Source organism: Olea europaea, unplaced genomic scaffold (assembly GCF_002742605.1).
Source record: "Olea europaea var. sylvestris unplaced genomic scaffold, O_europaea_v1 scaffold2124, whole genome shotgun sequence".
Taxonomy (NCBI): Eukaryota; Viridiplantae; Streptophyta; class Magnoliopsida; order Lamiales; family Oleaceae; genus Olea; species Olea europaea.
Genome location: NW_019239200.1, coordinates 106,562 through 121,743, shown reverse-complemented (window position 1 = coordinate 121,743; position 15,182 = coordinate 106,562). Strand labels below are relative to the sequence as shown.

Genomic DNA, 15,182 nt, shown 5'->3' with positions numbered 1-15,182 from the left:
TAAGCCCTGAGCCCATAAACCTGAACCCTGGACCGTAAACCCTGAACCTTGGACGCTGAACCCTGAACCCTAAACCTGGGACCCTGAACCCTGGACCCTAAACTCGAAACCCGAAACCCTAATCCTTTCTACTCTATTGTCTACAAAATTGCTCAAATTTTATTTAAAAATCTTTTGGTTTTTCGCTTAAAATGGCTACACTCAAAAATATTTTCTTATTTTCAATTGTCGTGTTTTTGTTGTGTGTTCTTTTTGAAGCAAGAGAGTTGTAGTAGGCGGTGAAAATAATTTATGGGCAGTTCCATCTTCTGTTGACGAGTTCAACAAATGGGCTGAGAAAACTCATTTTCAGATTGGAGATTCTTTAGTTCTGAAGTATGATTTCAAGACTGATTTAGTGCTGGAAATGACCAAGAAAGACTAAAAAATTGGCAACAACGCCAATCTAATAAAATAACACCATGATGGAGAAACTACAATTTCACTAGAAAAACTAGGTCCATTTTTTTTCATCAGTGGAGCTAAAGAACATTGTCAGAAGGGTCAAAGGCTAGAGGTTATGGTTCTGTTCGATAAACATCGGTCCGGCCACCAATCTACAGCACGGGCACCTTCTCTTCATCATCACCATCACCACTACCATGCACCTACGCCAGCCTTGACTAACGACGGCACTGATCTGAAGGCAGCAGAGGGGTTTATTTGTTGCACTGCGACGGTGGGAAGTTTGGTTTTATTGTGTAGACTAGTTTTATTATTCATAGGTTGTAACATTGAGCTACATTTTATTTTCATTATTCTTTGTCACATATATATTTCCTGGTTTTAATTCTAAATCAATTAAAAAAACCCAAAACCCTATGACATAGAAATTGCCTGGAAATCAGGCTGTGTCCCTACCGTGTTTATGACAAGTCCCAAACTTGGCCTACACACCGAGTCCTAAAAATTGCATAGAAATGCCTAAAAATTAGGCTGCATCTCTATCGCGGCCAGGATGCATCATGGACTTGGCCTGCAGACTGTGCCCACAAACTGCCTAGAGATGCCTGAAAATCAGGCTACATCCCTACCTGGCCAGGACGCGTCCCGGACATGGCCTGTACATCATGCCCAGAAACTGCCTAGAAATGCTTGAAAATCAGGTTGCGTCCCTACAACGTCTTGGAAATTGGCCTGCACACCGTGTCCCAAAAACTGCTTAGAAATGCCTAGAAGTTAGGCTACATCCCTACCACGGCCCAGACACGTCCCGAACATGGTTTCACACCACTTCCTAGAAACTACCTAGAAATGCATGAAATAAATGAAAATCAGGCTGTCCCTGCCGTATCTTGGACATTGCCTGCACATAGTGTCCTAAAAACTGCCTAAAGATGTTTGGAAATCAAGTTGCATTCCTACCATGATCAGGATGCATCCCGGTCATTGCTGCACATCGTGCCCAAAGACTATCCTTAAATGCCTGAAAATCAAGCTCCATCCCTGCCGTGTTCGAACGTGTCCTATACATAGCCTACACACCGTAACCTAAAATCTACCTAGAAATGCCTGAATATCAGGCTCCGCCCCAGTTGCGGCCAAGTTGCATCCCAGATATGGCCTACACACCGTGTCCCAGAAACTGCCCAGAATGCTTGGGAACATGCTTGTGCCCCTGACATGGCCTGTACACCGTGCTTCCTTCGTTTGGTTGAAAATTTGCTTACATGTCCCGGACATGGCCTACACATCATGCCCAGAGGGGTCTAAAAATCATCCTACATCCCTGTCATGTCCTGGACATGGCCTGTACATCGTGTCCCAAAAATGCCTGAACATCAGGTTGTGTCTCTGCCACGTTCGGGACATGGCTTGCACACCGTGTCCTAGAAACTGTCGAGAAATGCTTGAAAATCAAGTTGCATCCCTGACGCGGTCCAGGCACGTCCCGAACATGGCCTGCACATCGCTTCCTAGAAACTGCCTAGAAATATATGAAAATTAGGTTGTGTCCTTGCCGTATCTTGGACATTGCCTTCACACCGTGTCCCAAAAACTGCCTAGAAATGCCTGAAAATTAGGTTGGATTCCTATTGCATTCAGGACGCATCCCGGACATGGCCTACACACCATGCCCAAAAATCGCCCTGAAATGCCTGAAAATCAGGCTCCATCCCTACCGTGGCTCAGACGTGTCCTGGACCTGGCATGTACACCGTGACCCAGAAACTGTCTAGAAATGCCTAAAAATTGGGTAGCGTCCTTGCTGCGGGCAGGTTGCGTCCCTGACATGGCCTATACATAGTGTTCAGAAACTGTAAAAAAAAGCCTGAAAATCAAGCTGCATCCCTGCCATGACCATGACTTATCCCGAATGTGGCCTGCATACCATGTCCTAAAAACTGCCCATAATGCTTGGGAACGTGCCTGCGTCCCTAACATGTCCTGCACATCGTGCTTCCTTGGTTCGGTTGAAAATCTGCTTGCATCTCTAACATGGTCGAGAAACATCCCAAACATTGCCTACACACCATGCCCATAAACTACCTAGATACACTTGAAAATCCCGAACATGGCCTGCACACTATGCCCACAAACTGCCTAGAAATGCCTAAAAATCAGGTTGCATCCTTACCGCAGCCAGGACGTGCAGGAACATGGCCTACACATCCTGTCCTAAAAATTGCCTAGAAATGTGATGTGATCAAGGAAGCATAAGTACTAAAGTCAAGTCCAGAGCCGAGCCCAAGGAAAGATCCGTTGATAGTCGAGGGGCCGATGGCGCGATCGAGGGCCAAGCACCTGAAAAATGCAATGGGATTGATCGTCAAAGCAATGGTTGATGAAACAAAGTTCAGGATGCAAAATGGAGCAAGTTTCGTGTTGGGTACAAAGGTCGAAGAGTATTGGATCAACGTGTTTAAAGCTGAAGAAAATGGAGCTAGAGCATTAAACCATGCTGTCGCACAGGTCTAAAGTCCTGCGGTCGCATACACCCAGCAGAAGTCCCAAAGTCGTAGACCAATTGCACTATGCGACCACATGCTCTAAAGCTATGCGGCCGCATAGGCCAAGTCCGAGGCGATTTTTCCAAATTTTGCGTCTTTTTCCTTATTTTAATAGAATTTCATTATTAGTAGTTCTTTACCATAATTAGGCTATTGTGAACGAATTTTGCATTATTCTTAGATTTTTTCCTAGTTTACATAGGATATCTAGGATAGTATAAATACTTTATTCCTTATTGTAAAACATTACAACTCTGATATTATTGAATATTATTCGTGAGGTATTAATTGCTTTCTCTCGTTCTTCGTTGAACAACTTGTGAACTTATCAAGATTAATCTTGTGGCATTCAAATCAACCAGGTGAGATTCATTTAAATTGTGTAATCAAGAGGTCCGCATATTGTTGGCGATTCAGGTGCTTGGTTCCAGTTTATTGGGTTTAATCCAAAATATTGTCTTTGGCTTTCTTAGGTTTGATTCTCAATTTGTTGTGGGTTTGGTAGTGATCACGCTACGCGAGTTCACATCAGTTGGTATTAGAGCTTAGGCTCTAATTCAAGGTTATATCCCTTTTAAATTCTTATCGAGTCTTTGTTTCTAGTTTTTCTTCGTTCTTCATGTTCTTCTGTCCAGTAAAATTCTTGAGTGCTTGATTCGAATTCTTTTTGTCTAAAACTTCAAAAGTTGTTTTTGCGCTCATTTAGAATCTAAAACAACTTCCGTTTCTTATGTTGGTGTCGTAGTTAAAGGTCAGGACCCAAAAAAAATCGTACTATTCATTGTACAGTAGCAGAAAAAAGAAAAAAAAGTAAAAAAAAAAGTCGAAAAAAGTACCGCTCACATCTACTGTTCAATTTTTTTGTAATTTATTTCCAAATTAGTCCCTTGTTTTCTTAAATTGTCTTTCTTAATCCAAATCAATTCAAGAACAACTTTCTTGAATTTCAAAACTTCCAAATTCGAGTCCTTCTTTGTTTTGTAATCTCACTCACATCCGGTTTGGGTTTCACAAGACTAATTCTTTTGTTGAGTTCCAATTTGATTTTTAAGCACGTAGTGAAAGCAACGAGCGGTAAAAGGCAAAGTGGTAAGATCATTTGACGGTAATAGCCAAACTGAGTGAATCTTGAGTGAACCTGGTGAGGCAGAAAAAGTTTGATTATAGGATGTTTGACATGAATGGAACACATTCTGGCAGGGACAATGATCAACTTAACATGATGGTAAAATTGATACTACGGATGGGAAGGATGATGGGGGACGTGAGGGATCGGTTGGATCGACAGGATGTGCGGTTAGATAGGCTTAATCCAATGCCTGCTAATCTTAGACGGGGAGCTAATAATGCACGACGGAATGGAAGGCGAAAAGTTAGGATAGATGATCAGGATGACTTTGAGGCTGATACTGGATTCGATAAGAATGCAGTTGTGGATGCAGAGGTTGGAAGGGTAAGGAATAGAGGCATTAGGCAAGGTGTGAGAGGTAGGAATATTGGTGGAGATGAGTTGGATGGTAATTTTGGAAATATTAAAATGACCATTCATTCTTTCAAAGGGAGGAGTGATCTGGAGGCATACTTAGAGTGGGAGAAGAAGGTTTGAGTTGATATTCGACTGCCACAATTACTCAGGGGAGAAAAAGGTGAAAATTATGGTTTTTGAGTTCTCTGACCATGCAATAACTTGGTGGGATCAAGTGGTGACGACGAGGCGGAGGATTGGGGCACAACCTATAAATACTTGGGAGGAGTTGAAGTTGTTAATGCGGAAACGGCTTGTACCTAATCACTATTACCCGGAGCTTCATCAATGGTTACAAAATCTATATCAAGACACTAGAGCATAGAGGATTACCATAAGGAGATGGAGATGCTTATGATTAGGACGAACGTGGAAGAGGATAGGGAAGCCACTATGGCTCAGTTTTTGAGGGGATTGAATAAGGACATTGCCAATGTAGTGGAATTGTAACATTATGTGGAGATTGAAGACATGCTACATGTGGCCATGAAGGTGGTTAAGTAATTGAAGCAAAAGGGGATAGTAAGGTATCAAGGTGGATCTTCGATTTCTAATCCTTCTTAGAAGCCAAGGTGGGAAAATAATAAAGAAGATGGAGCTGATGCAAGAGTAAGACCAAGACCAGAGGTATCGAGAGGAAAGGATGAAGGAGCTAGCAAGACTATACCAAAGGTAGAATCCTAGTCATCAAGGAATTAAGACGTCAAGTGTTTTCATTGCTTGGGAGTTGGACACATTGCTTCACAATGTCCAAATAAAAGAACCATGATTTTGTGAGACAACGAGGAAGTGGAGACCAAGAGTAAAGGTCATTATGAAGACATGCTGGAGTTGGAGGACATTGACAAGGAAAACACCATGGATCACGTAGTTGGGGAGTTGTTGGTCATGAGGTGAGCACTTAGCGCTCAAATCAGGGAGGATGACTTGGAGCAGAAGCAGGAAAATATGTTCCACACACGATGTCACGTCAACGGGAAGGTATGCAGTGCAATAATTGATGGTGGAAGTTGTACAAACGTAGCTAGCACTAATGCAGTGGAAAAATTGGGATTAACACTATTAAAACATCCTGGACCGTATAGGTTACAAGAGGTTAAGGTGACAAAAAGGGTGTTGATTAATTTTTCCATTGGGAATTATCATGATGAGGTGTTATGTGATGTTATATCTATGCATGCTGGGCATATTTTGTTGGGGCAACCTTGGTAATATGATAGGAAAACAATGCATGACGGGTATAAAAATAAATATAGTTTTGTGAAAGAGGAAAAGTAATCACTCTTGTGCCATTAACACCGGCACAAGTGTATGAGGACCAAATCAAATTGAAAAATGAGGAAGAAAAGAGCATGAGAAATTTAAAGAAAAAGAGAATAGTGGGATAGCCGGCGAGGAAGAAAAAGAGTGGGGCCACATGAGAGAAAAGAAAGAGAGTCTTTCGAGAGGAGAGAAAAGCCGAAAGTGAATTTCTTTGCAAAAGGGAGTGAATTGAAAAAGGCGATAGTGGAGAGACAACCAATGATTCTTTTGGTATATAAGGAATCAATCCTCAATTTTGAGGTGTCTAACACATCCCTCCCTAGTTTAGTTACTTCTTTATTGCAGGAATTTGAGGATGTATTTCCGGAATGCAGGAAAAGAGGCCTATAGCATATTTTAGCGAGAAACTAAATTGGGCAGCTCTAGTTCGAGCCTTGGCCAAAGAGGTAATTTACTAGTTCGAGCTTTATTCTCTAGTTTGTTATTCACACCGACCATGAATCAATGAAACATTTGCGTGGTCAAAGTAAGTTAAACAAACGACATGCACATTGGATGGAATTCATAGAGACTTTTCCATATGTCATTCGATATAAACAAGGTAAGGAAAACATAGTAGCCCATGCCTTGTCGTGAAGGTATGTGCTTCTCACTTCTTTAAGTGTGAAATTACTTGGTTTTGAGTAAGTTAAGGACATGTATGAAAACGATCTTGATTTTTCTAGCATCTACAATTCATGTAATAAGGGGGCTATTAACAAGTTATTTAAGCATGAGGGGTATTTGTTTCGAGAAAATAAATTATGTGTTCCTAATTGCTCAATGCGTGAATTGTTGGTTAGGGAGGCACATAGTGGGGGTTTAATGGGTCATTTTGGGGGTAGCAAAGACTTTAGACATGTTAAATGAACACTTTTATTGGCCTAAAATGAAGATTGGCGTAGAACAAAGTTGTAGTCGTTGCATAACTTGTAAAAAGGCTAAATCAAAGGTTTTACCCCATGGACATTATACACATTTACTGGTACCTAGCGAACCTTGGGTTGACATTTCAATGGATTTTGTGTTAGGTTTGCCTAGGAATAAAAAGGGGTGTGATTCAATTTTTGCTGTGGTGGATAGGTTTAGTAAAATGGCACACTTTATACCATGTCACAAAACCAATGATTCCACTAACATTGCGGACTTGTTTTTCAAATAAGTAGTGTGTTTGCATGGTGTTCCCAAAAGTATTGTGTTTGATAGGGATGTTAAGTTTCTTAGTCACTTTTGGCGGGTCTTGTGGAATAAGTTAGGCAAGAAATTATTGTTTTCTACAGCTTGTCGCCCACAAATCGATGGTCAAGCTGAAGTAATGAATAGAACTATTACACAACTATTGTGCACTGTGGTTAATAAAAATCTAAAGAATTGGGAAGAATGATTTCCCTTCATTGAGTTTGCATATAATAGGGCCACGCATTCTACTACGTCGTTTTCACTACTTGAAATCGATTATGGTTTTAATTCTTTAACATCTATAGATTTAATACCTTTGGCTGTGAATGAACGAGGTAGCTTGGACGGGGAAAAGAAAGCCGAATTGGTAAAGACACTCCATGAAATGGTAAGGGAGCAAATAGAGAGGAAGAACAATCAACACACAACAAAAGCAAAAAAAGGCCGAAAATATGTCACTTTCGAACCTGGAGATTGGGTTTGGGTGCATTTCAGGAAAGAACGATTCCCAGAGCAAAGAAAATCAAAGTTATTGCCACGAGGAGATGGACCATTCCAAGTTATTGAGAAGATCAACAACAATGCTTATAAGATAGATCTTCCAAGTGAGTATAGTGTTTTCTGTAACCTTCAATGTTTTTTACTTATCTCTTTTTGATGCAAGTGCAGATTCGAGGTTGAATCCTTTCGAAGAGGGAGGGGATGATGTGATCCAGGAAGCACAAGTACCAAAGTCAAGTCCATATTCGAGCTCGAGAAAAGATCGGTTTATAGTTGAGGGGCCGATGATGCGATCGAGGGCCAAGCATGTGGAAGAGGTGATGGGATTGCTCGTCAAAGCAAAGGTTGATGAAACAATGTTCGAGATGTAAAATGGAGCAAGTCTCGTGTTAGCGTCAAAGCATGGGTTCTAACGTTGAGCTACATTTTATTTTAATTATTCTTTGTCACGTATATATTTCCTGGTTTTAATTCTAAATAAAAAAACCCTAAACCTTATGACCTAAAAATTGTCTAGAAATGCTTGAAAAGCAGGCTGCGTCTTGTCGTGACAATGACGCGTCCCAGACTTGGCCTCCACACCGATTCCCAAAAATTGCTTATAAATGCCTAAAAATCTGGCAGCTTCTCTGCCACAGCCAGGATGCGTCTCCGACTTGGCCTGCACACCATGCCCACAAACTGCCTAGAAATGCCTAAAAATCAGGCTACATCCCTACCTAGCCAGGACGCGTCCCGGACATGGTGTGTACACATGCCCAAATATTGCCCGAAATTACCTAAAAATTAGGCTCTGTCCCTGCCGTGGCCCAAACATGTCCCTGACATGACCTGCACACCATGACCCAGAAACTAACAAGAAATGCCTGAAAATCAGGCTACGTCCATGCCGCGTCCTGGACATCGCCTGCACACCATGTCCCGAAAACTACCTAGAAATGGTTGGAAATCAGGCTGCATCCTTGTCGTAGCCCAGACGAGTCCTAGACATTGCTTGCACACCGTGTCCAAGAAACTACATAGAAATACATGAAAATCAGGATGTGTCCCTGCAGCATCCTAGACATGACCTGCACGCCATGTCCCGAAAATTGCCTGAAAACCAAGCTGCATCCCTTCCATGGACCAGACGCATCCCGGACATTGCCTATACATTGTGTTCCAGAAACTGCCTAAAAATACTTGAAAGTCTGGATGCATCCCTGCCGCATCCTGGAATTAACCGGCGCACCGTGTCCACAAAACTGCCCAGAATTGCCTGAAAATCAGGCTCCGTCCCTACCTTGGCCATGACACGTCTCGGACATGGCCTGCATCCCGAGAAATTGCCTTGAAATGCCTAAAAATTAGGCGGCATCCCAGCCGTGGCATGGATGCGTCCCAGACATGGCCTGCACACCGTGTCCACAAACTACCTACAAATGCTTGAAAATTAGGCTACATCCCTATAGCGGCTAGGACACGTCTCGGACACGACCTGTACACCATGCCCAAAAACATCCCAGGAATGCCTGAAAATCAGGCTGCGTCCCAGCGTGGCCCTGATGCGTCCTGGTCATGGCCTAAACACCATGTCCTAGAAACTGCCTAAAAATGCCTGAAAATCAAGCAGCGTCCCTGTCGCATCCTGGACATGGCCTGCACACCGTGTTCCAAAAACTGCCTAAAAGTGCCTGGAAATCGGGCCGCTTCCCTACAATAGCCCCAACGTATCCTGAAAATTGCCTACACACTGGGTTGAAAAAATTGCATAGACATGTGAAATTTAGGATGTGTCCCTACAGCATCCTAGACATGGCCCACACACCATGTCCCAGAAACCGTCTAGAACTGCTTGGAAACTAGGCTACATCCCTACCGCGGCCTAGATGCGTCTCGGACATTGCTTGCACACCGTGCTCCAGAAGCTGCCTAAAAATACCTGAAAGTCAGGATGCGTCCCTGTCGCATCCTGGATATGGACTGCACATCGTATCCCAAAAACTGCACAGAATTGCCTGAAAATCAGACTCCATCCCTGCCATGGCCATGATGGGTCCCGAACATGGCCTGTACATCGAGTCCTAGAAAATGCTAAGAAATGCTTGAAAATCGAGCTGTGTCCCTACCGCGGCTAGGACGCGTCCTGGACATGGCCTGCACACCGTGTCCACAAACTGCCAACAAATGCTTGAAAATCAGGATGCGTCCCTACTGTGGCCAAGACGTATCTCGAACATGGCCTACACACCATGCCCAAAAACTTTCCACAAATGCCTAAAAATCAAGTTGCATCCTTGACGTGGCCAGGACGCTTCTCGGTCAAGGCCTGTACACCGTATCCCAGACATGCCTAGAAATGCCTGTAAATCAAGCTGCGTCTTGGACATGGTCTACACACTGTGTCCTAGAAACTCCCTGAAAATGCCTAGAAATCAGGCTGAATCCCTGCAGCAGCCCCAACGCGTCCCCAAAATTGCCTGGACACCATGTCCAAGAAATTACCTAGAAATACATGAAAGTCAGGATGTGTCCCTACAGCATCCTGGACATGGTCTACACACCGTGCCCCAGAAACTACCTAGAAATGCCTGGAAACCTGGTTGCATCCCTATCACGGCCTAGATGCATCTCGAACATTGCCTGCACACCGTCTTCTAGAAACTACCTAAGAATACCTGAAAGTTAGTAAGCATCCCTGCCGCATCCTAGACATGGCCTGCACACTGAGTCCTAGAAATTGCCAAGAAATGCCTGAAAATCAGGCTCCATCCCTACCATGGCCATGATGCATCCCGAACATGGCCTGCACATCGGGTCCCATAAATTGCCAATAAATGCATGAAAATCGGGCTGCGTCCATACCGCGACTAGGACGCGTTCTGGACATGGCCTGCACACCATGCCCACAAACTACCTACAAATGCTTGAAAATTAGACGACGTCCCCATCGTGGTCAGGACACGTCCCAGACGTGGCCTGCACACCGTGCCCAAAAACTTCCCAAAAATACCTAAAAATCAGGCTGTGTCCCTGCCGTCGCCCAGAGGCGCCCCGTTCATGGCCTGCACATCATGTCCTAGAAATTGCCTAGAAATACCTGAAAATCAAGCTACATCCTTGACGCGTGGTGGACGTGACTTGTACACTGTGTACCAGAAATTGCCTAGAAATGGTTGGAAATTAGGTTGCATCCGTGTCGTGGCCCAGACACGTCCCGTACATTGCCTGAGCACTATGTACCAGAAAAGTGTCTAGAAATACCCAAAAATCAGGATACGTCCCTACCATATCCTGGACATGGCTTACACACTGTGACCAAGAAACTATGTGGAAATGCCAAAAAATCAGGTAGCGTCCCTACCGTGGCCAGGACATGGCTTGCACACCATGGCCCAGAAACTGCGTAGAAATGCCTAAAAATAAGGCTGCATCCCCATCGCGGCCCAGACGAGTCCCAAACATGGCCTGCGCACCTCGTCCTAGAAGTTGCCTAGAATATCATGAAAATCAGGCTGCGTCCCTGTCGTATCTTGGACATTGCTAACACACTGTGTCCTAGAAGCTCCCTAGAAATGCCAGGAAATCAAGTTGTGTTCCTACCACGATTAGGATGAGGCCCGAACATGGTCTGCGTACCGTGTCCAAAAATTGGCCTAAAATACCTAAAAATTAGGCTCCGTCCTTATCGTGGCTCGGTTGCGTTCTGAACATAGCCTACACACCATGATGTAGAAACTGCTTAGAAATGCCTAAAAATCAAGCTACGTCCATGTCGCATCCAGAATGCATCCCGGACATGGCCTGCACACAGTGCCCAAAAACTATAAAAAATGCCTATAAATGAGGCTGCGTCCCATCGGTGGCCATGACTTGTCCCGAATTTGGCCTACACACCATGTATCAAAAACTACCCAAAATGCCCAGGAACATGTCTGCGCCCCTAACATAACCTGCACACCGTGCTTCCTTCATTTGTTTAAAAATATGATTGTGCCCCGAACGTGGTCAGGACGCGTCCCGAACATTGCCTGCACACCGAGCCCTCAAACCGCCTAGAAATGCCTGAAAATTAGATTGCATCCGTGGCTAGGATGCCTCTCGAACATGGCCTACACATCGTGCCCATAAACTGCCTAGAAATGCCTAAAAATTAGATTGCGGACTAGGATGCATCTCGGACAAGGCCTACACACCTTGTCCCAGAAACTGAATAGAAATGCCTAAAAATAAGTCTGCGTCCTGGACATGTCCTGCACACCGTGTCCCAGAAACCCTAAAGCCCAAGCCCTAAACTGTAAGCCCTAAGCCCTGGACCCTAAAGCCTAGACCAATTTCCTTCTAATGAAGTAAATTAGTTTTCGAATTTTTCTTCAAATGGCACAACCAATAATTACACGACCGGAGAGCCAAGCTTCATGGAAGGACTTCAACCTGAAAAACAAACTTCGGGTGAAATTCTTTCAATAAATGAGATACCTACACCCGTCAATCATGATCTGAAGGAGAAGAGAGAGAATAGTTCTTCTTCCCGATATCAGATAAAAGGCCAGTGGATAGACGAAGAAAATAGGAGATTTATTGGCTTAGTATATCAATTTGGATTGAGGAAATGGGCTGTAATAGTTGAAGAAATGGTTGATAGAGTGGGAAAATAGTGTCGTGAGCGATGGAATAATCATCTATATCCTCATATCAAGAAGGACGTTTGGACTGAAGATGAAGAGAGTAAGTTAATTCAAGTACATGAAAGACTTGGAAATCGATGGCTAGAGATAGCTAAGTACATTCCTGGAAGAACTGAAAATTCAATAAAGAATCATTGGAATGCCACAAAAAGGAGGCAGATTTCAAGGAGAAATATAAAAAAAGTAAAAGAAGATAGAAGATAGTTAACACTATTACAAAATTACATCATAAAAAGTATTTCAGTAATGGTTCCACCTCCACTAACTCAAATTTCAGTACCACTACCACTGCAGCAAATCCGTCCAACGTCGGTACACCACTCTCTGATGATGAAGACTCTACGCCATTTTTCAGTTTCGAATCATGCAATGACGAAATGGACTTCATGAAAACCCTGTTTGAAAACAATCAGTCCATCGATTCAATTCCAGTCGATCACTGTCAACCAATGAATCTAGCTGAACGGACATCTGAGAATACTTGTAGCTTCAACGTTGATGAAAATTATAATCATCCCACCATTTTCTTCACTTCCCCGAAGATTTTACAAACAACTAATTCTCAGTTGCCTGCTGTAGAATATGTGGAAAATGACTTATTCCATTCTGCTTCAAACCCTATGGGAAATAAATTTTTCCCTTATGAGAATTTAGATTTAATCATGGAATTAAATTCTAACTTTCGAAGCGTGGAGACTGAAGCTTCACAGATTTATCTTGATGAGTTGTACTTTTCCTATCAATAGGATGGAGACAATGCTGGAAACTAAAATTTAACAATAAATCTGCCAACAATTGATCAAGGTACAACCTTTGGAAGCACAATGGACACGGATTTGATGGATATGGTCTCATCTTTTCAGCTGCCTCCTCAATTTAGTCCATACAATGGCTTGTTCTAATCTAGTTACTAATTATTATCCTATAATTATTGTGTTTTACCTTAGTTAAACACTCTATGACTTTACAAATATCTGTAAAATTGAGTTCTGCTGCTTCGTTAAAACTTATTAAAGGAAAATTCAGGCTAAAAAACCCCTAAACCCTAAACCCTAAACTGTAAGCCCTAAACCTCGATGAGGCCACCTCCGACTTGAGATGCCCTAGTAAGGCAAGGTTGTGTATTGAGGTAAATTTGGGGCATAAGTTGCTCGAGAGGGTTTAGATTGGGCGCGTCGGAAATCGTGGCTTTTGGTAGACAAATATTTATTAGAAGCGGTCGATTTTTTTGCTGCTATTCTAAACACTTGGGCCATTCTTATGATAAGTGTACTACAGTTCCTTCTCCTTCCCCTATAGTTGTTGTGCATCCCCCTGTTTAGGCCGCATCCTTGCCGTAGCCAAGACAAGGCCCAAACATTGACTGGACACCGTGTCCAAGAAACTACATAGAAAAATGTGAAAATCAGGATGTGTCTCTACAGCATCCTAGACATAGCCTACACGCCGTGTCCCGAAACTTGCCTGAGAACGAGGCTGCATCCCTACCACGGACCAGACGCATCCCAGACATTGCTTGCACATCGTGTTCTAGAAATTGCCTAAAAGTAACTGAAAGTCTAGATGCATCCCTGCCACATCTTGGACATGGCTTGCACACCGTGTCCATGAAACTGCCCAGAATTGCCTGAAAATCAGGCTCCGTCACTGCCTTGACCATGATGCGTCCCAGACATGGCCTACACATCGAGTCCCAAAAATTGCCAAGAAATGCCTAAAAATTAGGCGGCGCCCCAGCCACAGCCTGGATGCATCCCAGACATTGCCGGCACACCGTGCCCACAAACTGTCTACAAATGCCTGAAAATTAGGCTGCATCCCTACAGTGGCCAAGACACGTCCCGCACGCGGCCTGTACAGCGTACCCAAAACTTCCCAGGAATGCCTGAAAATCAGGCTGCATCCTCGCATGGCCCTGATACATCCTATCATGGCTTGAACACTGTGTCTTAGAAACTGCCTATAAATGCCTGAAAATTAAGATGCATCCCTGTCACGTCCTGGACAAGGCTTGCACACCGTGTCCCAAAAACTACCTAGAAATGCCTAGAAATCAGGCTGCATCCCTATAGCAGGCCCAACGCATCCCAAAAATTGCCTGCAACTGGGTCAAAGAAATTACCTAGAAATACGTGAAAATTAGGATGTGTCCCTACAGCATCCTTGACATGGCCAGCACACCATGTCCCAGAAACTGCCTAGAAATGCCTGGAAACCAGGCTACATCCCTATCGCGGGAACGACGCGTCCCGGACATTGCCTACACACCTTGTTTCAAAAATTGCCTAAAAATACCAAAATTCAAGATGCGTCCTTGCCACATCCTGGACATGGCCTGCACATCGCATCCCAAAAATTGCCCAAAATTGCCTGAAAATTAGGCTCCGTCCTTGTCGTGGCCATGATACGTCCCGAACATGGCCTGCACACCGAGTCCCTACTGTGGCTGGACATGTCCCAGATATGGCCTGCACATCATGCCCACAAAATGCCTTCAAATGCCTGAAAATCAGGATGCATCCCTATCGCGGCCAGGACGCATCCCTGTCATGGCCATGGGGTGTCTCGGACATGGCCTGTACACTAAGTCCCAAAAATTGCAAAGAAATGCCTAAAAATCAGGCTGCGTCCAAGCAGAGGCTAGGATGCGTCCCGAACTTAGCCGCACATCGAGTCCCTGCTACATCCTGGACATGGCCTGCTACATCCTGGACATGGCCTGCAAAGAAAGTCAGGATGTGTCCTTGCAAAGAAAGTCAGGATGTGTCCCTGCTGCATCCTGGACATGGCCTGCACACCGAGTCCCAGAAACTGCCCAGAATTGCTTGAAAATCAGGCTCTGTCACTACCGTAGCCATGATGCGTCCCGAACATGGCCTGTACATCGAGTCCTAAAAATTACCAAAAAATGCCTGAAAATCAGGATGCGTCCCTACCTCAGCGAGGTCACGTCCTGGACATGGCCTGCACACCGTGCCCACAAATTGCCTACAAATGCCTAAAAATCAGGTGGCGTTC

General features: G+C 44.0%; 2 protein-coding genes across 2 annotated transcripts; both read left to right on the top strand.

Annotated features, from left to right (window-relative positions):
• Positions 1-258: 258 nt before the first annotated feature.
• Positions 259-771, top strand: LOC111380309 (early nodulin-like protein 3; the record flags this gene model as incomplete). The annotated part of the gene is made up of 3 exons (XM_023003833.1): positions 259-375; positions 517-696; positions 765-771. Coding segments are annotated over 3 exons (304 nt in total), but the record flags the coding sequence as incomplete, so codon positions are not given.
• Positions 772-11,894: 11,123 nt separating this feature from the next.
• LOC111380308 (transcription factor MYB64-like) lies at positions 11,895-12,910 on the top strand. Its single transcript, XM_023003832.1, has 3 exons — positions 11,895-12,065; positions 12,180-12,347; positions 12,401-12,910. Exons 1-3 carry the CDS (start codon positions 11,895-11,897, stop codon positions 12,908-12,910), a joined length of 849 nt encoding a protein of 282 aa, XP_022859600.1.
• The last annotated feature ends 2,272 nt before the right edge of the window (positions 12,911-15,182 follow it).

Bases quoted from the DNA above. Each gene is read 5' to 3' on its own strand.
- LOC111380308 (XM_023003832.1), top strand. From the start codon at position 11,895: ATGGAAGGACTTCAACCTGAAAAACAAACTTCGGGTGAAATTCTTTCA. The intron at 12,066-12,179 runs GTATATCAATTT...CATATCAAGAAG, and splicing joins ATAGGAGATTTATTGGCTTA to GACGTTTGGACTGAAGATGA. The intron at 12,348-12,400 runs GTAAAAGAAGAT...CATCATAAAAAG, and splicing joins CAAGGAGAAATATAAAAAAA to TATTTCAGTAATGGTTCCAC.